Source organism: Fundulus heteroclitus, chromosome 7, assembly GCF_011125445.2.
Source record: "Fundulus heteroclitus isolate FHET01 chromosome 7, MU-UCD_Fhet_4.1, whole genome shotgun sequence".
Lineage (NCBI taxonomy): Eukaryota > Metazoa > Chordata > Actinopteri > Cyprinodontiformes > Fundulidae > Fundulus > Fundulus heteroclitus.
This window is the reverse complement of record NC_046367.1, coordinates 4,896,019-4,922,148: the sequence shown is the minus strand read 5'-3', so window position 1 is coordinate 4,922,148 and position 26,130 is coordinate 4,896,019. Positions and strand designations below refer to the sequence as shown.

At 41.3% G+C, this 26,130-nt stretch overlaps 1 protein-coding gene across 10 annotated transcripts in view; it reads left to right on the top strand.

Moving 5' to 3' along the window:
- Positions 1-25,398, top strand: part of pikfyve (phosphoinositide kinase, FYVE finger containing) — an 81,592-nt gene extending 56,194 nt beyond the window's left edge. For 7 of the 10 annotated variants that reach the window (XM_036138790.1, XM_036138788.1, XM_036138785.1 and 4 more), the window contains 15 exons: positions 33-187; positions 6,022-6,118; positions 10,833-10,893; positions 11,020-11,148; positions 11,237-11,357; positions 11,797-11,892; positions 11,973-12,053; positions 13,624-13,715; positions 13,804-13,863; positions 14,359-14,535; positions 14,632-14,735; positions 16,385-16,513; positions 16,594-16,855; positions 16,938-17,012; positions 25,046-25,398. In XM_036138790.1, the coding sequence (XP_035994683.1) occupies positions 33-187; positions 6,022-6,118; positions 10,833-10,893; positions 11,020-11,148; positions 11,237-11,357; positions 11,797-11,892; positions 11,973-12,053; positions 13,624-13,715; positions 13,804-13,863; positions 14,359-14,535; positions 14,632-14,735; positions 16,385-16,513; positions 16,594-16,855; positions 16,938-17,012; positions 25,046-25,161 (1,755 nt within the window). In that variant the 3' untranslated portion in view covers positions 25,162-25,398. The remainder of the gene's footprint in view (positions 1-32; positions 188-6,021; positions 6,119-10,832; positions 10,894-11,019; positions 11,149-11,236; positions 11,358-11,796; positions 11,893-11,972; positions 12,054-13,623; positions 13,716-13,803; positions 13,864-14,358; positions 14,536-14,631; positions 14,736-16,384; positions 16,514-16,593; positions 16,856-16,937; positions 17,013-25,045) is intronic. The other 3 variants (XM_036138787.1, XM_036138793.1, XM_036138791.1) reach the window with 2 other exon arrangements.
- The last annotated feature ends 732 nt before the right edge of the window (positions 25,399-26,130 follow it).

Here is a 26,130-nt window from a genome sequence, read left to right as displayed (position 1 = left end):
GTTAGGCTCATGGCTTGGATCTGTGAGTGCAGATGGAGGAGGCAGAGCTGCGCAACTGGATCGAAAAGCTTCAAGCGCGACTGCAGTCCTGCAGCCTGGACTCTCCTCAGCAGCTGCAGGCCATCCTGGAATCACTAGTGGTGAAGAAACAGAGTCTGTGTGAAATGCTGCAGTCCTGGAACAGCAGGTATGAACCCAATGAGTTTCTACCACTGATCTCTATTATACACTGGATTGCTAATAGCCCGCTGTTAGAACAAGTTGCTTTGAAGCCACCAGCCGCCATATTGGTACTCCCTATTTTCCTCCAGTAACTAGGGAATATGTGCACTACAGCATTGAATAACAAGGATTTTTTTTATGTTCAGAGGGGGCTTAAGCATAGACATCATATACGTAGACGCGTCGTTGGGCGCAGGTTTGCACGTCAGCGTCACCGCCATATTGTATGTAGCAGAAAAAAGTTAAGTTCTGTTGTAGTGAACGTGGATCAGAGAAGATGCCTCATTACTGTGCTGTATGGAAATGTGTTGGGGCTGATTTCACTACTTGTATCTGCTTTCTATAAACTAAGGCTGCACCATGTTGCAAAACTGGACACACTAAAGCTGCAGAGTGGCAATACTAGGAAAAAGCTGTGTAAGACCATTCTTTTTCAATGTTTTTGGCGTGCATACAGTACACACTATTGTATTTAGACATAGATGTGCATATATAGATTTTCAATTCAATTCAATTTTATTTATATAGCGCCAAATCATGAAACATGTCATCTCAAGGCACTTTACAAAGTCAAGTTCAATCATATTATACAGATTGGGTCAGATTATACAGATTGGTAAAAAAATGTCCTATATAAGGAAACCAGTTGATTGCATCAAAGTCCCGACAAGCAGCATTCACTCCTGGGGAAGCGTAGAGCCACAGGAAGAGTCATCTGCATTGTACATGGCTTTGCTGCAATCCCTCATACTGAGCAAGCATGAAGCGACAGTGGGAAGAAAAACCACCCATTAACGGGAAGGAAAAACCTCCGGCAGAACCGGGCTCAGTATGAACGGTCATCTGCCTCGACCGGCTGGGGTTACAGAAGACAGAACAGAGACACAACAAGAGAAACAAAAAAGCACAGAAGCACACATTGATCTAGTAATCTGTTCTACATTAGATGGAAGTAGCGGGTGAGCCGTCTTCTCTGGATGATGTCACAGTTAACAGAACGCCAGACCAGGTGTACCTACTATGAAGAAAAAGAGAGAGAGCAAAAGTTAAAAGCTGAAATGACGACAGTCATTTCAATGTAATACAATGCAAAACTGGAGAACAGTAGACTGAAGAACAGTAGAAATCAGTAGAGTGAGAAAATTAGACCCTGATACATATACACATATATATATGTGTATATGTATATGTGTATATATATGTGTATATATATATGTGTATGTGTATATATATATATGTGTATATGTATATATATATGTGTATATGTATATATATATATGTGTATGTGTATATCTCTATTGTGTGTCTAGTGTATCTATGTGTGTATGGTATTATCTCTGTGTATTGTATCTGTATTATTGTGTTCTGTCTCTCTCTCTCTGTGTCTCTGTCTATTCTCTATTCTCTGTGTATCTCATTTCTCTCTCTCTCTCTCTGCTTTCTCTGTCTCCTGTCTCTCTCTCTCATCTCTCTTCTATCTTGTCTCTCTTCTTCTCTCTCGTCTGTCCTCTCTGTCCATCTATCTCTGTCTCTCTCTCTGTCTCTCTGTCTCTCTCTCATCTCTGTCTCTCTCTCTCTCCTTCTCTCTTTCTCTGTCTCCTCTGTATATCTATCTATCTGTCCTCTATATATATATGTCTATATGTATATATATGTATATATGTATATCTCTATATATGTATATATCTCTATGTATCTCTCTATCTATGTATCTCTATCTCTCTGTCTCTCTGTATCTCTCTCTCTGTATCTCTGTCTATCTGTCTCTCTGTATCTCTCTCTCTATCCTGTCTCTCTCTCTCTATCCTGTCTCTCTCTCTCTGTCTCTCTCTCTATCTGTCTCTCTATGTATCTGTCTATGTATCTCTCTGTCTATCTCATATCTCTCTCTATGTATCTCTCTGTATCTCTCTGTCTCTCTCTCTCTCTCTCTGTGTCTCTCTATCTGTCTCTGTCTATCTCTCTCTGTCTCTGTATCTATCTCTCTGTATCTCTCTCTCTGTATCTGTCTATATCTCTCTGTCTCTGTGTCTCTATCTCTGTCTCTCTCTATCTCTCTCTCTGTCTCTCTCTGTCTCTCTCTCTCTGTCTCTGTGTATCTCTGTCTCTGTGTCTCTCTCTCTCCTGTGTCTCTCTGTCTCTGTGTGTCTCTGTGTCTCTCTGTGTCTCTCTCTGTCTCTGTGTCTCTCTGTCTCTGTGTCTCTCTGTGTCTCTCTGTCTCTGTGGTCTCTCTGTGTCTCTCTGTCTCTCTCTCTCTCTCCTGTGTCTCTCTCTCTCTCTCTCTCTCTCTCTCTCTCTCTCTCTCTCTCTCCTCTCTCTCTCATGTACTCTCTCCTCTGTCTCTCTCTCTCTCTCTGTCTCTCTCTCTCTCTCTCTCTCTCTCTCTCTCTCTCTACTCTCTCTCTCTCTCTCTGTGTCTCTCTTGTGTGTTCTGCCTCTCGGCCTCCTTGTTCCATCTCCCACTCGTGGTCTTCCTTCTTTCCTCCCCCGTGTCACATGTGAGACTTTAGGAACAGACTTTTTGGGGTATTATTAAAGAGGTAAAATTACTACTATGAGAAAAAAAGACCTAGGACAATAAAGTAAAAGAAAAAACAAAACAAAAAAACATAAAAGTAGTAATGTTATGAGAAAAATGTCATATTATGAGAATTAAGAGGGAACATTTCCAGAATAGTCACAGTTTGCAGAATTATTTCACTCCTGAAGTAATAGGGCCAGGTTAGATTATTTTAATTATTTTTATTCTTTACGAGAATAAATTCAGGACAATGAAGCTAAAAGGATATGAAAATAAACTTGTAATATTACAAAAATAAAAATATTACGAATACAAAGTATATTCTGAGATTAAAGTCCCTCTAATACTATTTAAGTGACTGAGTAACTGCAGATTTGCTACATTTAACATGGCGGACGCTCTGACGCATCGCAGCATAGGCAGAACCCGCCCAACAACGAGTCTACGTATATGTCTATGGGCTTAAGACTTTTAAAATGTGAAATACTACTAAAACTATCAAGTACTGAGAAAGCCATGTTCTGAAATATTTTGTGTATATATATATATATATATATATATATATATATATATATATATATATATATATATATATATATATATATATATATATATATATATATATATATATATTAGTGCTGTCAAACGATTCAAAATTTTAATCGCATAATGTCGATAGTTAACTCGAGATTAATCGCATATTTTATCCTTTTATTTCTGAAAGTGTAATAGCCTGTTTGGGCATTTTAATATGCAATTTTGCAATAAATGACACTAATAAAATACATGCTTGTACAAAAAATATTTTTATTTTGTTATTTTTCAAGCACTTTTCAGAATTGGAATGAAAACATCCTGGTGCCAAATGTTAAACTCTGGACTATAATAGCTAAGTGACTAATCATGACGCCCTGATGTTTACACAGTGTGTAAACAAATGTGTAAATAAATACCTGTTTTCATGCCGATATATTTTCTTTGCCTCTTAAACAAAGGTAGACATGGTATTATGCATAAACATATAAATCAATAAAAATTGTACATTTCAATAAAGTCATAAGTTTTGTTCATTTCTTCTCTCACTCACTCACTCTCTCACACACACACACACACACACACACACACACACACACACACACACACACACACACACACACACACACACACATCTAATTCTGAGGTTTCACACCAACAACCATAATTTCTTTGAATATTTTTGCTTGCTGTTTCTATCCATATTCATAGAGTTTAAGCCTGGAAAAAGATTTTAAATTTCCAGGTCATTCCAGTCTTACACTTTGCTTGCAACTAGGCAGGAGCTTAATACCCTGAAAGAGACTGTTTAGTAACTGTTTAGTAACTCCAGGTCCTTCGTTAGGCAACGTGATTCATCCTTGGTTTGTCAAATACAGAGACAACAAATTAATAAGCATTAAAGTACGGTTTATGGGTTGGGGTTTCTGCAATGTTATCAGCGTGTTAAAAGCTCATCTTCAGAACCAATCTCTGCTTAAAATGGTGATCTGCACCAAGTAATCTACTTTCAGCAGTTATCACCGGTTATTGCACCGTAAACTGCAGAAAATACGAGCAGAGTTGCTCTGTCTGCCTTCACTACCGTCGGCTCCTATGGCGAGGGATATTTCAGCTGGACACACTCAAATGTAGTGCAGGCAGGTCTCATAATAACCCCCATTTCGTCACTTATTTTAGAGCCCAAATAAGCTATTTCACTTTCAGAAACCTTCCCAAAAAACCGCAATCCGTGACTCATGAAATTAAGAAGCGCTTTTAGAAAAAAGAAGCCCAAAGTCGCATGTGTCCGAGGGTAAAAGAAACTTTGCGCGCAGTGCGGGTCTGTTTTGCTACAGTTTTCTAGCACTCTTGAAAGTATGGAAAGCACCGAGGGTAAAAGAAACGCGGCGGGGGGAAAAACATGTGTTTTGACGCGCGATTAACGGCGACAAAAAAATTGTTGCTGTTAAAATGGGTTTACGTTAACGCCGTTAATAACGCGTTTAACTGACAGCACTTATATATATATATATATATATATATATATATATATATATATATATATATATATATATATATATATATATATATATATATATATAATGAAAATGGTAAAATATTTCAGCACATAATTTCCTAGTAGTTGATAGTGTTAGTACATCCAATGGCACAGCTGGGTGCAGCTATGGACCTGGTGCCTCTCTTAGTGAACTCTTTGTGGGTTAACCTCTGCATGAAGCAAAAGCCATGTGAACAATAAATATTGTTAAATGAAACCCACATGGTCAGCATCTGTAGAGCTGCTAAGATGATGCAAAAAAAATCAAGTATGCTTAATTCAGTTGTTAAAGGTTTCTATAAAGGCACAGTTCCACTGGCCTGCCTGGTTTTGCCTCCCTACTCGCCTCCTCCCTGCTCAGATTGCTTAGGAGCAATTGATCGACGGCCTAGAAAAGCCTGGAAGAGGGAACCGTTGCTTTAGCCATGTTTAAGCTCCTTTCAGCGGCCACCTCTGCGAAAGCACCCCGCTGCGCCCCTCGTGTGCTTTATACAGAAAGACGGGCCAGCAGCATTGTACCATAAAAGGTGGACGGATGGACACTTCAGAGACAAAACATAACAGCTTATAGTGTAATATGAGAGAAAGCCTTCAGAAATCCACAGATCTAATACAGCTCATCTGGATACAGAAGGATGAAGTGTCCTTGTTTTTCTTTTTTTTAACCCTTCTGGAATGATTTATGGTTTGAAAATAATTAAATTATATTTGGGGACTTTGACCCACTCTGTTCATAGTGGTCCTTAATGTTTATGTCGTTGCCCTTCAGTTTTTCTGGACATGCGCAGAGCAAACCTCATTTCTTCTTGCCCTCCTGCCAATCACTGAAAAGAGCGGCGTTCGCTCAAAACTCCTCTGGACCCAGCATGGTTTCACCCTGCTCTTCAGTAGAGCCACAAAAACCCCGGCTGGCCCTGGGAAAAAATAAACTGCTCCTAAAGCAATCGAAAGTGAGCGGAGCCGTATGGTGTGCAGCCATTACAAGCCAGTGGAACGGGGCCTTGACAGAGGATTCAGGTGCAAACATTTGGTACATTAAGTAGTCTTTCCTGGAGTCAAGCCAACTTTCCCTTGAGATCCTACTGCTCACTGCTCAGACATTAAAGATGACGACAATAGTCTGAGAAGAAGATTATGAATGGCTTCTGTTTATTAAAGCTCGCTTGCTGCAGTTTGTTTGGATTTTGAATTGTCTGTCTTGCAGACTTCAGGACCTGTTTCAGCAGGAGAAAGGCAGGAAGCGTCTGTCTGTCCCCCCGAGTCCAGGCAGACTCAGGCCTAACACCACGGATGACACTAAGGTGGCTATCACTAGAAGTATTACCTGCTCTGTGATCTGTGTTCTGAAAGGAAAGGTCCTTTTTTGAGTACGATTCCAGAAGTTGCTTAAAATTAGCTGTTCAGCTGAGATGTGCCTTGATGGAGGTCCGTCCTGAAAGCACAATAACAGCAGGAGATGTTTCGACGTACCGTATTTTTTGGACTATAAGTTGCTTCAGTCAAAAAATGCGTTATTGACACAAAAAATTCGCACCAAACTATAAGTCACATTTATTTAGAAATTTATTTCAGAAAGTCCAAGACTAAAAACTGAAATTTAATCTGGTATATCAGTTTATTAAATTACACAGCTGCATCCACAATTAGCTAAATAATGTGGAGCATATCTGGGAGGTTGAATCAGAGACATCATATACGTAGACGCGTCATAGGGCGCAGGTTCGCACGTCAACGTCACCGCCATATTGTATGTGGCAGAAAAAAGTTGAGTTCTGTTATTGTGAACGTGAATCAGAAAAGATGCCTCATTCCTGTGCTGCATGGAAATGTATTCTGGCTGATTTCACTACTTGTATCTGCCTTTTATTTATTTATATATATATATATATATATATATATATATATATATATATATATATATATATATATATATATATATATATATATATATATATAATATAAAAAAATAATGTCTATAGGTTGAATGGGGTAAATTAGCATAACAGGCCACCAACTCCAACCCTGTAGCATAGCGGTGCTACATGCTAAGCTAACAGTATGACACAGATGTTTCAGAGCAACGTAAAGCTCTTGTACATCAGCGAAGTTGTAATCTGCTCGGTCAGCAGACCTGTAAGATAGCACTAGCTGCAATTAGCTTCACAGAAAGCCCAATAACGGGGTTCTTGGCTCTCCCTTCCAGCTAGAGCGCGCAACGCTCTGCAGCGTAAATGCTGACTGATAGAGCGAAACGACATACAAACATGTTCTGTCTTTGTTGTCTATAAATGAATGTTTCAATTATTAAGTGATACAGGAACAGTATATAGTTTTCATAACCATTGAGCGCTCTTGCGGCTATAAACTGTAATATTTACTAATTGGTTCATGTTGGTCAGTTACCATTTAAAGTTGATACACAAGTTGCACCTGACTATAAGTAGCAGGATCAGCCAAACTGAAAAAAAAGTGCGACCTATACAGGATTTCCGCCACATGCAATTGATCGTGGCGGACTGCAACAGCAAAATAAAAGTTGCCACAGCTTCAGAATGAAATGTGTTTTTTTTTTTTTTTTTTTTTTTTTTTTTTAATGGGAAAACGGGCGTGCTTCGGTGGCGCAGTGGTTAGCGTGCACGACCCATGTACGGAGGCCTTAGTCCTCGACGCGGCCGACCCAGGTTCGACTCCGACACATGGTCCTTTGCCGCATGTCTCTCCCGCTCTCTCGTACCCCCTTTCCTGTCAGCCCACTGTACGAAAAACAAGCTACTAGTGCTGTAATAAAAAAAGAAAACAAATGAGGTGTATTTACTCCATATTATTTATAGCCTATATTTGTGCACTTATATTTATCATAATTCGAGTTTGAAACAAATTCTGGCGACAGTGGCGCAGGAGTTAGGGAGTTTGTCTTGCAATTGGCGGGTTGCTGGTTTGATCCCCCGCTCCAAGCTTCAGTCGTTGTGTCCAGTGTTGCTAACTCCTCAGTAAGGAAAGTAGCTATTGGATGTGCTAAAAGTCGCTAGAAGTCGCTGAATGATGTCATCGCCTAATTTGCATAATCTGCCACATGATGTGCATGTTATTGACGCTGTGGGAGAAATAACGTTAGAGAGAGACAAAAAGTGAGTAAAAACACTCACAATATATAGAGCTACTTTTTTCTGTCCATTAATGTTTGTTTATTTATTATTATTATTATTATTATTATTATTATTATTATTATTATTATTATTATTATTATATATTTTTAATTAATGTTTATTTTATTACAATACTAACCCTCCTCCTTTACCCGGGTTTGAGACCGGCAAAATTAACCATAAAGAGACACTATGGCGAGTTACACATTTTTTTTTTCAACTTTTTGTTTTGTTTTCTTTTTTCCCTTGTGGTCTACCAAGGAGCCTACAAATCACGGTAAAACATGAACATGTGGCTGTGTGAATCAAATGCCGTTATTTATTTCAGATAAAATATTTCAAATTCAGTTATCTATGATTAACCTGCACCGTCAATCCCGGCGCATGCGCGCTTCATTTGCAGTCTGGACGCTGAGGGTAAACATGCTGTGGCTCTGACTGCAGCGCTGAGAAGGACTCCTGCGGTAGCGGGAGAACGAGGTTGGGACGGGGGAGGCGCCCCACGGCAGCACCTGCCGCTGGAGGACAAGAGTAGGCACGATACGTGCTTTCACGTAAGAGTCTCCAAAAGTCGCTAGATTTGTGGCTAGTCGCTTTTTTGAAAAAGAGTCGCTGGAGGGGTCTGAAAAGTCGCTAAATATAGCGATAAAGTCGCTGAGTTGGCAACACTGGTTGTGTCCAATTTGGATGTAGTGTCTTTCCTTCTGACATCTGGCAGTGGTCAGAGGGCCCGGTGGTGCTCATGTATGGCAGCCTTGCTTTTGTCAGTCTGCCCCAGGGCAGCTGTGGCTACTAACATAGCTTAACACACTTAATCACTATTGTTTTTGTTTTTTTATAGACAAAAGCTCTCCTACAGCTTGGGTCACAAATGTATGAACAAGTATGCAAATTACATGACCAACAACCAACAAACATAACAAAAACCACCACGGTTTTAAAAAATCCTTGAGGAAACCATGTTATAGTGTGAAACATCTGGTATGTAGATGTGCTGCTCATGACTCCTCATCGAGTTGGGGAGATCAGACCAACGTATTTTATCCACTTTACTATAAGTTGAACAACAGCCTTGGATTGCTGAGAAGTTACCCATTATTTTACCTGCAGGTAAGTACTTTCATTATTATACATATTATCATATGAAAAAATTCTCCAACTGACAATATTTAAGTTAACACGGTCAGGATGAACACCTGCCGTATATTTTATTTGAAGATTATATATATATATATATATATTAGGGCTGGGCAAGTTAACGCGTTAATTTCGCGTTAACTCATTAGACTATTAACGGCGATATTTTCTTTAACGCGCATTAACGCATGTTGCTCACATGCTTTTATTTTGTGAAGGTCTGTTGCTGCGGTGCAGGGGTTTGAATCAGAACAGTAGGTGGCGATAATGCGCCAATAACCTCGCTGTCAGCCAAACCTCGGATTCAGAGTAACAAAGGTGCTGGCCGGAAAAAAACAAAGCCGACATGCGGAAGGCGGTGTTTCCCGCAGGAATTTGTTTAGGCGAGGCGGTGAGTTGGCGGCCGGAACAAGTTTTGTGCGGAGCAGGGTCTGCTTAGACGCCGTCGGTGAAGTCTCTTCTCGTTTCAAAGTATCCATGTGTTTTTGCCTGTTTTTCCCTGCCATTCACTATATGCACGCGAGAAAGCAACAACAAAAACCGCGTGTCAACGTCAAATAAGCGCAAGCATATCGAGTTAGCAAGCATTTCAGTTTAAAGTTCTTCTAGCATCGAGTATGACAGAAACAAGTTGGTTGTAACCACTGCCAAGTTAAACTTTGGTATTGAACATAAAATGGTAATGCTGCTCCCTGCTGTTACCTCAGAAATTGCCTGTTTTTGGTAGATTTTTTCCCCATAAAGAGAATTCCCTGTCAGTGGCAATAAGCTTTAATTTATTATTATTGCTATTTTTTGTTTTACATGTTTAAGTTGAGCTTTACACTAAATATGTGTTACTGATAAGTGCTACAAATCTTACAACACTTTTGTTCATATGGCAGCAGAACATTAAAATAAAAGTGCTCTTTACACTACTTTTGAATTGATTCTTGGAGTTTGTAAATACAATGTGATTAATCGCGATTAATCAGGGCGATTAATCGCGATTAAATATTTTAATCGTTGCCCAGCCCTAATATGTATATATCTTTTTTTTATAATCGGCACGTGACTTGGCTTGTTTCATATTGCATTTAATGTTTTAGTAGATTTTGTCAGCTGGGAGAATTTTTCTGTCAGCCCTTCTGGTGGTCTTCTGTCTGTTGATATTTGCTGTGATGTTTTCACCTGGTTCAGGTTTCTAGTTGCAGATAAACTTAGGATGTTTTCTGTACAGTGAGCAGGTTCACATCATCCCTTCAATTAGTTAATGGGTTGTTGCTCTTTTTTTCAGCAGCTGCTGAGCTTCCCTGGCCAATGTGAGCACTCTGCCCAGCTCACTGATCTCTATTATACACTGGAGTGCTTATAGCCCACTGTTAGAACGAGTTGCTGTGAAGCCACCAGCCGCCATGTTGGTACTCCCTATTTTCCCCCAGTAACTAGGAAATATGTGCGCTACAGCATCGAATAACGAGGATTTTCTCATGTTCAGGGAGGGCTTAAGACTTAAAATGTCAAATGCCATATACTTTTATGTTATGTACTAAAACTATCTGAGAAAGTTATGTGCTAAGTACTGAGTAAGTCATGTGCTGAAATATTTTGCATTTTAAATCTCTCTCTCTCTCTCTCTCTCTATATATATATATATATATATATATATATATATATATATATATATATATATAATTTTTTTTTTTTTTTTTTTTTTTTTATTTATTTATTTTTTTTTTTTTTTTTTGTCTAGCAGAGCACACTGGAGTCCTCCCCTCGGAACCCCTCTCCTGTGGTCCAGAATGGTGAGAAAGGTGGGTTCAGATATCCTCACAGAACGTTGCCGGTTTCTCATGAGCACAGTTCTAAAGCCGTTATGTTCTTAGTTCTAATGAGCGCTTTTTCTGCCGGTGTTAAACTGTTGTTTTCTCTCGCCTTAGAGGACCGCCACCTCTGCCCGCTGCCCTCCACCACCTCTTCTCTGCTGCCGTCACCTGGAGACTCTGGAGCCGATCCCTCTACCGCCGGACCCGGTTTCACTGAACAGGACTCTGTCAGCATCCCCGAAGGTTCACACACACAGCCTCACCCTTACACGCACATCCAGCTTTTTGTCACTGCTTGTGTTCTTCACGTCTTGATGGTGTGGACTTCCAGATGTGTTTGATGGCCACCTGCTGGGCTCCACTGACAGCCAGGTGAAGGAGAAATCCACCATGAAAGCCATCCTCGCCAACTTCCTGCCCGGCAACAGTTACAACCCCATCCCTGTCCCGTTGTAAGTGTCACCATCAGCGTTGGTTCCTGAGCTGGAAAAGGGCCTTAGACACAAACACATACAGGGTTCTTACACAGTCCAGAACAGTTTTCTAGACTGGATAAGTGTCTAGGAAACTGTTCTCTGGCGCACTAGCTCCTGTAAATGGAAACCATCCATCAATGCATCCAGCACGTATCTGTTCATCTATTCTGGCACCTATAAATCCATTTGGTCCAGCACCCGTCCACACGTCCTTCCATCCATCCATGGAGCCATCTGTCTGTCCAGCCGTTTCTGAAGACAGCTTGTTTGAGTTGTTTAAATCTTGACCTCTTTAGAAACGTCCATATTCACCTGAAACGTAGCATTTCTGCTTCAGAAAAAATATTAGATCTGTGAGTTAGAAATGTGGAGGACGTGATGGTGCTCAACGAGACGCTGCTGTGTGTGTTGACAGCGATCCAGATAAACACTACCTGATGTACGAACACGAGCGCGTGCCCATCGCAGTGTGCGAACGTGAGCCGAGCTCCATCATCGCCTTCGCTCTCAGGTGACCTTTCACCTCTTGTTACCCACCGGGAGTTTGTTTCAGCTCAGCGCCACTGACACGCTGTCTGGTTTGTCCTCCAGTTGCAAAGAGTACAAGACAGCCCTGGACGACCTGTCCAAGTCGTCGAACCCCGCTGGAGACGAAGTTCAGCAGGCCGTCAGGTATGAAGGTTTCTCACCATGTGTAAATATCCACGGGTTCAGCAGGAAGCGGAGAGATGCTGCAGTTTTACCTCAGTTCGGTTATCTAAAGACCCTCCAATATAGATTTGCTCGGCTGCACACAGCAGGTTAGGATTATGTTGATAATCTATGGATTATTTCCCTTATCTGCGTTGTAAAGTGCTTAAATGCCAAAGAACCTATAGAATATCCCATATGAAATGTTACCCTTCATCACACCATCTGTGACTGATTCGAGTACACGGCTTCGCCACAGCATTCACACCCTTTAATTTTGTTCACGTTTTATTCAGAGTTCGTAGTAGTGCATGGAAGAAAATCCTCCATGGTTTTCAAAAATTGTCACAAATCAAACTTTAAAGTGTGGCATGCATTTGTTCTTAGCCCCCTGATGTATAACATGTCCAACCACCGTTCAGATCTGATAGTCCCAACTTTTTGGGTCATGTCCTTAACAGCTTTGTACATCTAGAAGTACCGTTTTCTGCCGGCTCGCTAAAACTCAGATTAAACGGAGAGCGGCTGTAAACGTCAGAATTCTCCATTTGATTCAGGACCAAGCCATACTAACCATGAGTATGCTTTCATCTAAACCAAAGGTCTTCAACCCTGGCCCTCCAGACCCACTGTCCTACATCTTTTAGACGTGTCTTTGCTCCTGAATGAAATGATTGCATGACCTCAAGGGCTATAGAGGCATCTTCATCACCCATTTATTTAGGTAGGGGGTGTGGGGGCAGGGAAAGCCTAAAACATGCAGGACAGTAAATGCCGAGGACCAAGGTTGAAGACCCTAGAACTAAACTGTTTCCCTGTAGCTCTTGCTTTATGTTTGGAGTCGAGACCCGAGTCTGATGGCAGTCTCTGTCAGGTTTTCCTGCAGGGTCGTCTTGCATTGACCGTTCTCCTGCCATCAAACTTTAGCATAGAGGTAAAAAAGTCCAGTTCTGGTCTTTGTTAGAAAAGGCCAGATTTGTTTTTAGGTTTGTAGTCGAAAGGGTTCATGTATAAATACTGCTGAAAGTCACTGTGAGCGTATGTCTATCGATGTCCAACAACTGTTCATTTGACTAAATTTAGGAATTTCTGAACTGAGGAACAGAGTAATTTGGTTTCTGAAGTAAACGTTAGGCTTCCTGTACCATTAAGTAGTCTGTTCCACCATAACAGAATCATTAACTCTTCCTCTCTCCAGGCAACTTTGATGACTTGAGTTTGTTTTTAAGCAGCCATATAGCGAAATTAGAACATGTTGTACAGTTACATCGGTCAGGCATGTACACACCTTGTTAATGCTGGACGGCGCCTCATCAGCCTCCAAGGACTAACCAATCAGAGCAAAGGGAGACTTGGTGAAAGTAGGAGCCTAATTTTTTTTTTACAGGAGACACAGCTTCATGTTTATTATAAAAAGCCTTCCTCGGGCTTAACAAACTACCTGAAACAGACCAGGTCTGTCTCAACAAAGCAATACAGCAACATAGGATGACGTTTGAAAAGAAAGAGAAATCTAGCCTAAATATTTTTGTATTCATCTTGTTGTCTGCAGTGCAGAGAGTCGGGTGAAGAGCAGCCCTGCGAGACCCAGCGATTCTCTTTCGTCACAGCAGAGTCGCAGCAGCACGGACAGCGAGCCTCTCAGTATGGATTCACGTGTTCTAAGGAAATAAAACCTTTTACTGTAGACTTAGAGAAGTAAGGGGGTTAAACTTTTATTTTCCATTTTCAGAGGATGCTGATTTGATAGACAGGCAGAAGAAGCAGACAATAAATCCACACATCGAACTCCGTAAGTCTCCGTTTTCACTCAGATTCTCTGAGCTGTTAAATCAGCTGCAGACGAGACCTAGAAAATATATTCTAGGAAGAAAATCTACATAAAACGGGTAGATTAATTTTTGATTCTGTGAACTAACATGTTTCTACATGGGTTGTTTTGGATTCATCAAGCTATTTGGATAAATGGAAAAGAAAAATTATTTTATAGCAAGCTGTCCTATATTTTTGCGAAGAGAACGAATATAAAAAGTCAAGGACCGGGCCCTGTGGGACTCTAAAGTTAATGTTAGGATTTTTTTATTTATTTATAATCTGTCACACAAATGTGATCTAAACCATCCAAGTGCTGCTTCCTTAAAACACTTGTTTGTTATACAGGGTGAAATGGTCCTTGTCTGATCTCTTGGTTGAAACACAGGAAGATAATATCTGTAAACGGGAATAAAACGCAGATCCTCTGCTTGATGCAAGTCTATCTGATGTTCTCGTACCTTTTCCAACACAGAGTTCTCTGACGCCAACGCCAAGTTCTACTGTCGGATCTACTATGCCGAGGAGTTCCACAGGATGCGTGAGGAGATCATGGAGAGCAGCGAGGACGACTTTGTCCGCTCGCTGTCCCACTGTGTAAACTGGCAGGCTCGAGGAGGAAAGTCTGGAGCCGTATTCTATGCTACTGAAGGTTAGAAAGGATGTGGTGCTCTCTGGAAGGGGGTGGGTGTCTGCTTAAATCTCATGCTGCTGTAGGTTTATTCCAACTGTCCTCATGTCCTGTCAGATGACCGCTTCATCCTGAAACAGATGCCGAGGCTGGAGGTCCAGTCCTTCCTGGACTTTGCTCCGCATTACTTCACCTACATCACTGGAGCTGTCCAGCAGAAGGTAGGCCTGTAGCCAGTGTCTGAAATTAACTTTGTTATTCACCGGCCAAGTTGGCCGGTAGATGTGAAAAATCAACCGGCCAGGCATATTTTTTACCGGCCAAAATATTAATCCTGACCAGACCTCAATTTTTATAAAAATTAATAGTGAGATTATGTTAATTTTGGGGGGCGTGGTTGGGGGTGTGGCTGACTGGACCCTGGAAGAGAAATCTTTGTTTCCTGAATTAAAAAAAAAGAAAATATTGTAGTTGATTATAAAAGACACAATATGAATTAGCAGATTCACATCCAGGCGATTAAAAAACACTACAGATTATCATTATTCTATCCATGTTGGTCTTATTTGTGAATGAGGCAGAGTTTCATCAAGCCTGTATGGTCAGTGGGGGTTCTAGACCAAATTTAGCAGGGGGGGGGGGGCTAGTGTTTTTTCGCAAGGGCACAGAACAAAAGATTGGGGTGGGGGGACTTAACAGTTCAACATTGCATCGTTTAAAATATTAAGTCAAAGAGCCAATTGTGGCTCTGGAACTGCAGGTTGCAGACCCCTGATCTTTTCTCAATACAGCGGGAGCTTAACGTGAAACAGCTTAATTTTATTTATTTATTTTTTATATATTTTTTTAAATTATTTTGTTATTTTATTAGTGGGTAAAAACATAAACGAAAAAAATACAACTGATCCAAATGACCAGTCAGTCACGTTATCTTTGTCAGCATTTATCATCCTAAGAAATTTAACATGTTTTTAGTACAGGGGCCATAACAGGGGCCAAGAACAGTTCTACAGGGGCACAGGCCCCTGTTGGCCCCTGTCCAGAACCGCCCCTGTGTACGGTTCAAAATTTTCCCCTCAGCTGCAACACTTAAAGCACTAAGGGTTCATGCTGCGTCTTTACGCTGATCTAGCTGCTGGATTGTACCCTCTTGCGCTGCGGCCCCGATGTTACAGGTTACATGTAATGTAATTTTGCGCACCTGAATTCAAGCGCAAGGCACCACGCCCACCGAAGCACCGCTGGTCATTAAAAACAAAACAGTATGAAAAACAGTTACCGACTCTCCTACTGACTTTAATTGGGACATTTTGGTATGAGTGGAAGGACATTACACGTAGTGATTCACGTTTTGAAGGCTGGCCGCTGATAAAAGCACCTTGCTCAGAGAGGGGGGGGGGAGGCGCAGTAAGAGCGGTGAAACACAGAGCCGCAGCGCAGGTCGTTAAAAAAAATCTGAATAAATAAGAACAAAACTTATAAACAGACTAATTGGCGTTTTAGACTGTATCTGGTTAGCAGATCTGTTTTCTGATCCAGCGTGCAGCCATGACCGGTTCTGAATGTGAAAGAAGCTGAACCAGCACCGCAGAAGGCGTGTTTAGACTGAGCTCTGGATGGACAGAGCTGTGAACGGATCAGAGCTGTGAACGGATCATATGGGTTTCGTTATTTTTATGTTATTTTTATTTTATTTGGTACAAACATTTACTCGCCATGTGGCAGCTAGCCCTCTGAAATTCACTCGCAAACGGGAAATTTACTCTCATTTGGCGACCGGCGAGTGTTAATTTCGGACCCTGCCTGTAGCTCCTGGTTCCGTGTTAGCTTTTCACAGTTCCATGTTTAACTGTGTATGTGTGTTCCACAGCGTCCGACTGCACTGGCCAAGATCCTGGGAGTTTACCGGATCGGATATAAGAACTCTCAGAACAACACGGAGAAGAAGCTGGACCTGCTTGTCATGGAGAACCTCTTCTACGGGCGCAAGATGGCTCAGGTGGGGTCAACTCCCAGCTGGGGCTTTGTTCTGGTTCCTGAAGAAAGCAATGACACTTTTTTTTCACGTTTTTCCTGTAGGTGTTCGACCTTAAGGGCTCGCTGAGGAACCGCAACGTGAAGACGGACTCCGGGAAGGAGAGCTGTGAGGTGGTTCTGCTGGACGAGAACCTCCTGAAGTTGATCCACGACAACCCGCTCTACATCCGCTCCCACTGCAAGGCCATCCTGAGAGCCGCCATTCACAGCGACGCCTACTTCCTGTCCAGCCACCTCATCATCGACTACTCCCTGCTCGTTGGGCGGGACGACGCCACCGACCAGCTAGTGGTGGGGATCATAGGTGAGGAGGGGCGGTGTGGAGACCCCTGGGTTCTTATTCAGAAGCTTTGTATTGATGGCGGTTCCTCTGCTGTCTCCTCCAGATTACATCAGGACGTTTACCTGGGACAAGAAACTGGAAATGGTTGTGAAATCCACTGGAATTCTGGGAGGTCAAGGTAAATGTCATCAGGCTTTCAGGAAAAGTTCTCCACATCCTCTGGGATGCTCCTTTTACCTTTTTCCAGACACCTGGGTTGTATCACTGATTGGGTCACAGCAGCATCACTGCCCTCGTTCGCTCTAAATGCCTCCTGTACGCAGAACAACCATAGTTACAGTGGACTTGAGCAAGGCGACTTTTTAACTGACAACCATGACCCGAGTTTGGCTGGTTCTGGTGGCACTAAACGATGTTCTGGTTGAGAGTGAATAACTGCAGGACCAGTTTCAGCTCCTTTCTACAGAAGGAAGCCACATGTTTCTTCTACAGGGCAGGTTCTGGTCGTCTGCTGTGAGCTTGGCAGTCAGGCTCTCCTAGGTCTGCCCGAGCCAGCTGGTGATGAAATATCTGTCCTACAGGTCTCTTTAAGTCTAACTAGTAAAACTGAAGGCTCATTCTTAGACCTGCAAAACTAGAGCTTCTATTAGTTCTACCTCAACACCAGTGTATCAGTATGTTGTGCCATTAAACATGTTTTTAAGTTATTTAAGATTTATTGAAATAACTCTGTTGGGAGACAATAGTTAAAAGAACACCAGTGCTCAAATCACTCTTTCAACAGCAAACTCTGCACACATAGAATAAATGAGTGACAACTTCTCTTTAAGTACAAGAATTTATTCACAGAAATAAATTAACATCCAGAGAACATCACTATAGAATGCTGTTTATCTGAATTACCACTATATTTCAATCAACAAATCCTCTCTACTAGGCTAGTGAAACTTAACTATGGTACTAAGCAAAATTAAGATTAAAGAAAACGAGTAACTATGTACACACAATAGAAACAAAAGGACAAATAAAAATAGCTGAAACCCTCATAAGAATTTTTCAGTGAATTTTGGGTTTACTGCATATCCAAGTTAGAGACCAAATGTTCATCTTAACGAATGGAATGATGTTAAATTAGCTTAAGTAATTCAGAAAAAAACATTTGGTATGTGTCCAACCCATTGTCAATCCAAATCAATAACCTTTAGGAAACTCGATTTTCAGACGACAAAACTCCGCCTTCTGCTGAGCTGTTTCGGCTTCTTTCACAACTTGTGGCCATCAGTAATTCCTGCTGCAGTTAGTGTTACCAGAGCACCAGGAAGAGCGATCAGAGTTATGAATAATTTTTGTCTTAACAGTGGTGAAAGTAAGCCGGTAAAGTCCTGTACCGCGTACACAGGAGGGGAGGGGGCGGGGGAGCTGCTGCCAGATGACCGGTTCATTCAGAACCAGTCATGGCTGCACGCTGGATAATAAAACAGTTCTGCTAACCAGATGCAGTTTAAAAAGCCACTTAGTCGGTTTATAAGTTTTGTTTTTATTAATTCTGCATTTTTTAACAACATGCACCATATTTCTGTGCCACCGCGCTTGCTCTCCCCCCTCCTTTCCCTCGGAGCAGGTGCTTTTATCACCGTTCACCATTCAAAACGTGAATCACTACGTTTAATGTCCTCACATCGGTAGCAATATGTGCCAGTTAAAGTCAATAGGAGAGTTACTAGCTGTGTTCCATGCTATTTTGTTTTTAAAAACATAGAATCAGTGGCGCTTCGGTGGGCTGCTGCCTTACGCTTTAATTCAGGTGCGCACTTTTAAGGGTCATTTTAAAGAACTTGTAACATCAGGGGCTTCATCTTAGACCTGTCAGTACCCCTGTTCCCTTTATAGGAGCCCTTTACAGTAATTATGCATTTTCCCCATTGTTTATCCGTCGCACGCAGCGCACGGGGGGTAAAATCCGCCCACCTCACCGCCCAGAGCGCACTGACGAGAGCAATACAGATTAGTCTGGTCAGCGCGGCGACTGACTGAGAAATCTGTCGCTGTGAAAGGTGATGAGAATGTTATAAACTGTAACAGTCTAGAAGTGCATTGAGCTGAAAAGAGGGACACATCAGCAGCTGGATCGTGCGTAAAGACGCACCAACCCATAGATGAATGTGTAACAGTGTAATAATTCGGTCAATAACTTAAAACTACTTAATTTTATTCAGTATTATTTGAACAATTGTGTATTTTTTTATGTCTTAATCCATTAACTGAACAATAAAGTATTTATATGTCTCTTTATCTTTTTAACAAAAGTAATACATGTCTACTTCATTGTCTGGGGGATAAAAATGAGATGGAGTTGACTCCACCGGCTCTTCCAGGGTCCGGTTAGCCCCGCCCCCAAACAAGCCTTGCCCCCAAATTAGCATAATCTCACTCTTAACTTTTGATAAAAGTTGAGAGGTCTGTTAATGTAATGCTGCACTAATGTTTATAGCACTATCAGACAATTGCGGAGCAAAACAAAAACAAGTATGTTTAAACAAGCCGTAGTTCTGTTTACTACGATTAGTACCGAGTCATTAACGAGGCTAATAGCAGCTAATGCTAGCGGACATTCGGAGCTCATTTAAAAATACTTTAAAGCTATATTTTGTTGTAATTCGCAGACCGGAAAACACAAAATTAATGTTCCATTGGCGTATAAAACCCTTGTCTTCCATAAACCACACCCAAAACACATCAGCAAAGCTTTGTTTCAAAGGTCGCTAGCGGGTAGCTTATCCTGTTAGCACCAGATCTTAACCTCAGTCATACCCATAGCTCTCAACTCTCACGTATTGACCGTGTGACACACGCATTTCACTAACTTCACACGCTCACACGCAACGCATGGCATTTCACACGCAAACATGGCATTTCTCACGCATAAAAATCACAAAGCCCATCTGGGCTGCGGACGACAAAACTCCGCCTTCTGCTGAGCTGTTTCGGCTTCTTTCACAACTTGTGGCCATCAGTAATTCCTGCTGCAGTTTGTGTTAACAGAGCAGCAGGAAGAGTGATCAGAGTTATGAATATTTTAGTCGTAACCAGTGGTGAAAGTGAGCCGGTGTTATGCTCAAAAGTGCATGCCTGCCGAGAAATGCATTCCCTGTCGCGGGAGCGCGCCTCGCTCTGTACAAATGAATATCGACGGAAAACGAATTAAAATACGACCAACGGAGCGACTTGTTCTTATATTAATTATATAAAAACGTTTAAATGTACTTCTAGTGTGAAAAAACTGTGTATTTGGCAGATTCGTTTACAAAAGTACGGGTGTTATGAACAACATTAAATCCAAAGTTTTTGTCCGAGGTACGGCTGATTTATTTGTTGTGGTCTCTTGTCATTCACACACAACAATAAACCGTGAGAGCCGACGTGAGTTTTGAAACTGAAAAGCTTTTTCTTAAGCGGAAGATCAAACGTGCAGACACAGCGTTCATAGACCAGTGGGATGCATTCGTGAGCATCAGAAAGCTATGGTGCATTCAGGAGCATGGGACATTTCAAACTTACAAGGAAAGAGGCATAAAACGGAATAGAACTTAACTCATACAATAATCTATTTATCCAGAAACAGTGTGGACTTTCTTACAATACTGAATGCTCTATAATTGTATTTCTGTTATGTTTTGATTCTGCACATCTGCTAGCTTTTTATTCTGAAAAATCTATAATATTACAGCAGCAAATTATCAAAGTTTTTCAAAAGCCTGTTTAAAAGCTCCAAATGGGGCTTCAGATCATAGAGCGACAATTGCGCTGTCATTGTTTTACAGGGCAGAATTTGCATTTGCTGACCCTTGTCCTTTAATTACAGATGGATATACAGGAATACAGTCATAAACGTGTCAACTCCTCTGAGATAGCAGGGGATGCGTTTTTTGGCAATGGGGCTGCCAAAAAACGCATCCCCCTATGTTTTTAATCTAAAAATTGTCCCACACACCTGAAATTCACACTAGTAGCTCAGAACACATGTGTAAACACGTAGAAAATGTTACATCAACTACAAGTGTATATTTCTATGAAATAGCAGGGGATGCGTTTTTTGGCAACGGGCTGGTTATAAACTGTAACAGTCTAGAAGTGCATTGAGCTGAAAAGAGGGAGACATCAGCAGCTGGATCGTGCATAAATACGCAGCGGGAACCTTTTGTGTGCTTTAGTGTTGCTGCTGAGGGGAAAATGTTGACCATAAAGACTTGACGAAACTCAGCCTGATTCACCAATCAGGTTATAGATCTACAATGATAAGCAAACCCATAGATTAATGTGTAACAGTGTAATAATTCGGTCAATAACTTAAAACTTCTTAATTTTATTCAGTATTATTTGAACAATTGTGTGTTTTTGATGTTTTAATCCATTAACTGAACAATAAGGTATTAATACGTCTCTTTCTCTTTTTAACAAAAGTAATACATGTCTACTTCAATGTCTGGTGGGATAAAAATGAGATAGAGTTGAGACTCCACCGGCTCTTCCAGGGTTCAGTTGCCCCGCCCCAAACAAGCCCCGCCCCCAAAATTGGCATAATCTCACTCTTAACTTTTGATAAAAGTTGAGAGGTCTGGTCATACCTTAAAAACAAATTAGAAGTAAATCACTTTATCCCATACTAACTTTTCCTGCTAAACTCTCCTGCTAAAAGCCCTCGTTTGGAAAACAGATCTGGATAAGCTTTATACTGATCTCCGGTAGGCTGCACTCAGCCTTTGCTCTCGGGTCAGCTTTCTCCTGCACAGCTTAGAAAGATCACTAATGCTTTGATTTTGATGTTTGTTTCACGGAAAACAGGCGTTACTTAGCTTGGTCCAGCCTGTGGACAGATCTTGAAACCATATGCGAGCCCACGGACAGGGAGAGAGCATTTCTCTCCAGTGCTGCTGTCCACGCAGTTAGGCTTTATAGAGCACTCTGCTTAGAGGGGGCAGTTCCTTGGGGGAGGGAAGTCTCTTCTGCTTCCTATAGCATTAGAGACAGTCTGATTGTATTGTGGCTTCTAGCCACAATCTGATATTTTACTTCCTCTCTTGACTGATTTCACAAGTGCACCCTGAGGTAGTGTGCTCCAGTCAGAGTCCTGTCCGATCTCTGTAAATAGAAGTCCTATACACTATTTCTTAGTCCTTTATGCTCATTTCGAAATCTAAAATGCATCCCGTCACTGTTAATTCATGTCACATATTCTCAGGCCTTTATATGAAAAATAAGACACAGGAGTTTAGGAAATAAGGAAGGGAGTGAGGAAGAAAATGATACAATACAGAAGGACTAGCAGACAAAAGGAAGTGAAGGAAGTACATAACCAATAAAGGAAAGAAGGACACAAAGAAGGGATTTATGTAGAATGTTAGGTAAGATGTTAAACAGGTTTCCAAGGATTCCTTTTTTCACCTCTGAAATATTGCTAAAATTAGAAATATTTTTGTCCATGAGTGACGCTGAAAAACTAGTCCATGCATTTGTTACTTCAAGACTGGACCATTGTAATTCTTTACTATCAGGAAAAATGCAGTTTGAAGCCTTCAGCTGATTCAAAATGCTGCAGCAAGAGTTCTGATGAAAATAAACAAGAGATCATATTTCTCCAACTTTAGCTTCCCTTCATTGGCTTCCTGTTAAATCAAGAATAGAATTTAAAATTCTTCTAAAGTATAAAGCCCTTAATAATCAAGCTCCATCATATATCAGAGCTCTGATTACTCCGTATGTTCCTAACAGAGCACTTCGCTCTCAGACTGCAGGTCTGCTGGTGGTTCCTAGAGTCTCTAAAAGAAGAATGGGAGGCAGATCCTTTAGCTATCAGGCTCCTCTCCTGTGGAACCAACTCCCAGTTTTGGTCCGTGAGGCAGACACCGTGTCTACTTTTAAGACTAATCTTAAAACTTTTTGACAAAGCTTATAGTTAGAGTAGCTCATGTTATGCTGAGCTATCTCTATAGTTATGCTGCTATAAGGCTTAGGCTACTGGAGGACATCAGGGTCTATTTTTCTCAATCTGAGTTCTATTGTTCTCCAGTTTGTTGTTAGTTCAACTCTTAACTTTTTGTTTTCTGTCAATTTTCTCTACCTGGTCTGGCGTTCTGTTAGCTGTGACATCATCCATGGAAGACAGATCATCCGCTATTACCATATAACATAGAAAGGATTCCCGGATCAATGGGTGCTTCTGTGCTTTTTGTGTCTCTGCTCTGTCTTCTCTAAGCCCCAGTCAGTCGAGACAGATTACCGTTCATACTGAGCCTGGTTCTGGTTCTGTTGGAGGTTTTCCTCCCTGTTAAAGGGGAGTTTTCCTCTCCACTGTCACTTCATGCTTGCTCAGTATGAGGGATTGCTGCAAAGCCATGGACAATGCAGATGACTGTCCACTGTGACTCTACGCTCTTTCAGGAGGAGAGAATGCTGCTTGTTAAGACTTGATGCAACCTGCTGGGTTTCCTTAGAGAGGAAACTATTTTACTATTAGACACCAGAAAGGAAAGAAATAAGCTATAAGGAAGGAAGGATGAAAGGAATGAAGCCATATTTAGACTCTGGCATATGGGATAAAGTGTGGAAATACAAATGTCTTCCTTTTACTCTTTTCTAAACTTTTTACATTTCCCATATTTTTCCAAACCTGGAAAATGTGTAGATTTCCAGGATCCTTGCTCCCAACCAACATTGTAATGTCGCTCCAGTCAGCCATCGTGTTTGTGGTGAGGACGAGTTTTTCTGAAAAGCTCTTTCCAGAATAAAGTTTTTTTTTTTTTTTTTTTTTTTTTTTTTTTTTTTTTTTTTTTTATAAAAACAAAACAAAACAAAACAAAAACAGTTTCTCGTGTTTTTCTGTGACCCGGATACAAGGACATGATGGGAAACAGTTTATAGACGAACTGCCTTTGCTCATCCATTCGTCTCTGTTAGTCCTGACTGGGTTCGAATGAGATGTTGGTGACTGACAGGAACGGGCAAATGCTGTCAAAAACTACCGAGCTAAACCTGTTTAAGGGGAGCCAATGCCCTAGCACTGCTTTAGCCAGGCTCAGGAGCTTTTGAATTTTAATGTTTCCTTCAGTTAACATTGGAAACTTGGTGCACAGAGTAGCGCTTTCAAATAGAATCCCCAAGAATGTTTTTTTTTTGTTCAAAAACAGAGTGTTAAAAGAACCCATCTGTAGGTGGGTAGCTCTGGCCTGGTTTATCATTGGTTGGGGGAGTTAGGGGACCGACATGGAAAAGGCTGGCACCAGACCATTTGGTTAGTAGTGAGCATTTAATAAAGCAGATATGCCACAAATTTGACATGACTTTTCCTGCAGAAGCTAGCCAAGTTTTATTGTTTTAGGGTATTTAGTCCTCATAAAACAATTCAGTCTGACACCAACACTCTAGCAGTGAACCCTTTGTATGCCATCATGATGTGAGCGCAAGTATGAGAGAAATATTCCTCAGTAAACAATATCTCCAAAATTCCTTCAACAATGGCAGATTATTTTACTGATATTGGAATCATTTTGTGATCATTTTGTCACCTTTGCACACGAAGCATGCAGTAAATGTGTGACTGCTATATTTAGCTTTGGGTTAACAGTGAGCCTAGCAAAGGGTCAGCTAACCCCTACCTGCCAACTATGCGTCTTTTGTTGATCAATCACATACAGTCCTGATAGAAAGTTTTAAAGGCTTTTGCGGCAGAGCTCTTTGGGCCCCAGAAAACTGGAAAGCCCTGCTAACCACCCTTGACCCCTCCACTCCCACCCCCACTACTTTGGCCCAACCCAGAGACACTGTTCTAGTTTTCTATTAATAACACTATTGATTTATTCATTTTATTAGTCTTAGGATATATTAACGTGTGGAGAGGCACATTCCTGGCTTTTACACTTGATTTTTGTTGTTTAAATATTATTAGATGTACAAATAAATGAAACCATTACTGTCCCCGTTTCCTAATTTCATCTTGATGAGAAGTATTGATTTTTATCCACGAGCAAGAAATGTCCCCAGATTTGATTTCAGAAATCTGGTCACCTTACTATCAGCCAATAAAATTCCTGAAACGGCTCAAAGATTTTGAGGAAAAGTCATTTTCTGTTCTTCAGTGGTTGAAACGGGCCGTTTTGTTTCATAATGTTATGGCCTGGATATGAGCCCTGATGTGCTGCTGCGTTCTGTCTGCAGGGAAGATGCCCACCGTCGTTTCTCCCGAGCTGTACAGAGCTCGCTTCTGTGAGGCCATGGACAAGTACTTCCTGATGGTTCCAGATCACTGGACCGGCTTGGGTATCAACTGCTGAGCCAAACCGTACTTGCCTCGCGCAGAAATTGAGCACGCAGATCGGAGCGGAGCGGTCTTAATCGTGGCTCTGAATCATTCCACAGCAAGGTTCAGGTTTTATATCTGGTTCCATTTGTTGAATGGACCCCCAGAAACATTCAGTCATTTGGGTTTTAGTCTGCTGAACAACACTTCTTGTAATTTAATGTTTGTACTTGTACAGAGATTGTGACTATTAAAAGACTATTAACACTGGGCTGTGTGTTTACTGAGAAGTTTCATAAGTGCTGTGGGCCTCGTTAGATCAGAGAACATCTCACTCAGAGCTGGTCTGTGTTCGTTGCTCCTGTCAGAAATCCTCCAGTGACCCCTAGGAGGAGCCCTGATCTCAGAAACTGTTGCTGTTGTGAACAGGTAGTCCATCTGAACCAGCTACAGTGCTCTGTAAAGGGACCCACACACCTTTGATGTTTCCATATCCCTTTTACTCCACTGTCCCTAAAAGAATCCAGTGCCACCATCTGCCTTCATGTCAGCTAACCAGTAAGCAGAGTCCTGTGTGTAATTTAGTCTCAACAAGCCCAGCTGTCTTGTGAAAATCCTCAGAGGCCAGTGTCGGCGGCAGCTTCACCCTGTGGGGTGGAGTTCTTTAGCAGAGACAGGGAAGCTTGGGGGGGGGGGGCACTAGGGGGTGCTATAGCTCCGCCTTGAAAAGTCTTGACACCCCCAAGAAAATATTAGATTTTTCTTTTCATCTAAGTTAATCATTTTACATGTGATTGTTATATTTTCCCCATCAAACATCCAATTTCAATATACAATCAACTATCATATATTTGGTAAAAAATAAAATAAAAAAACTCATGCAACAAGGATTGAACTCTGCATGTGTTCATTAAGATAAGATAAGGTAGGCTTTATTGATCTCACATTGGAGAAATTCACTTGTCACATCGGCTCAATAGTCAGAACATGCCAAAAGTAGGAC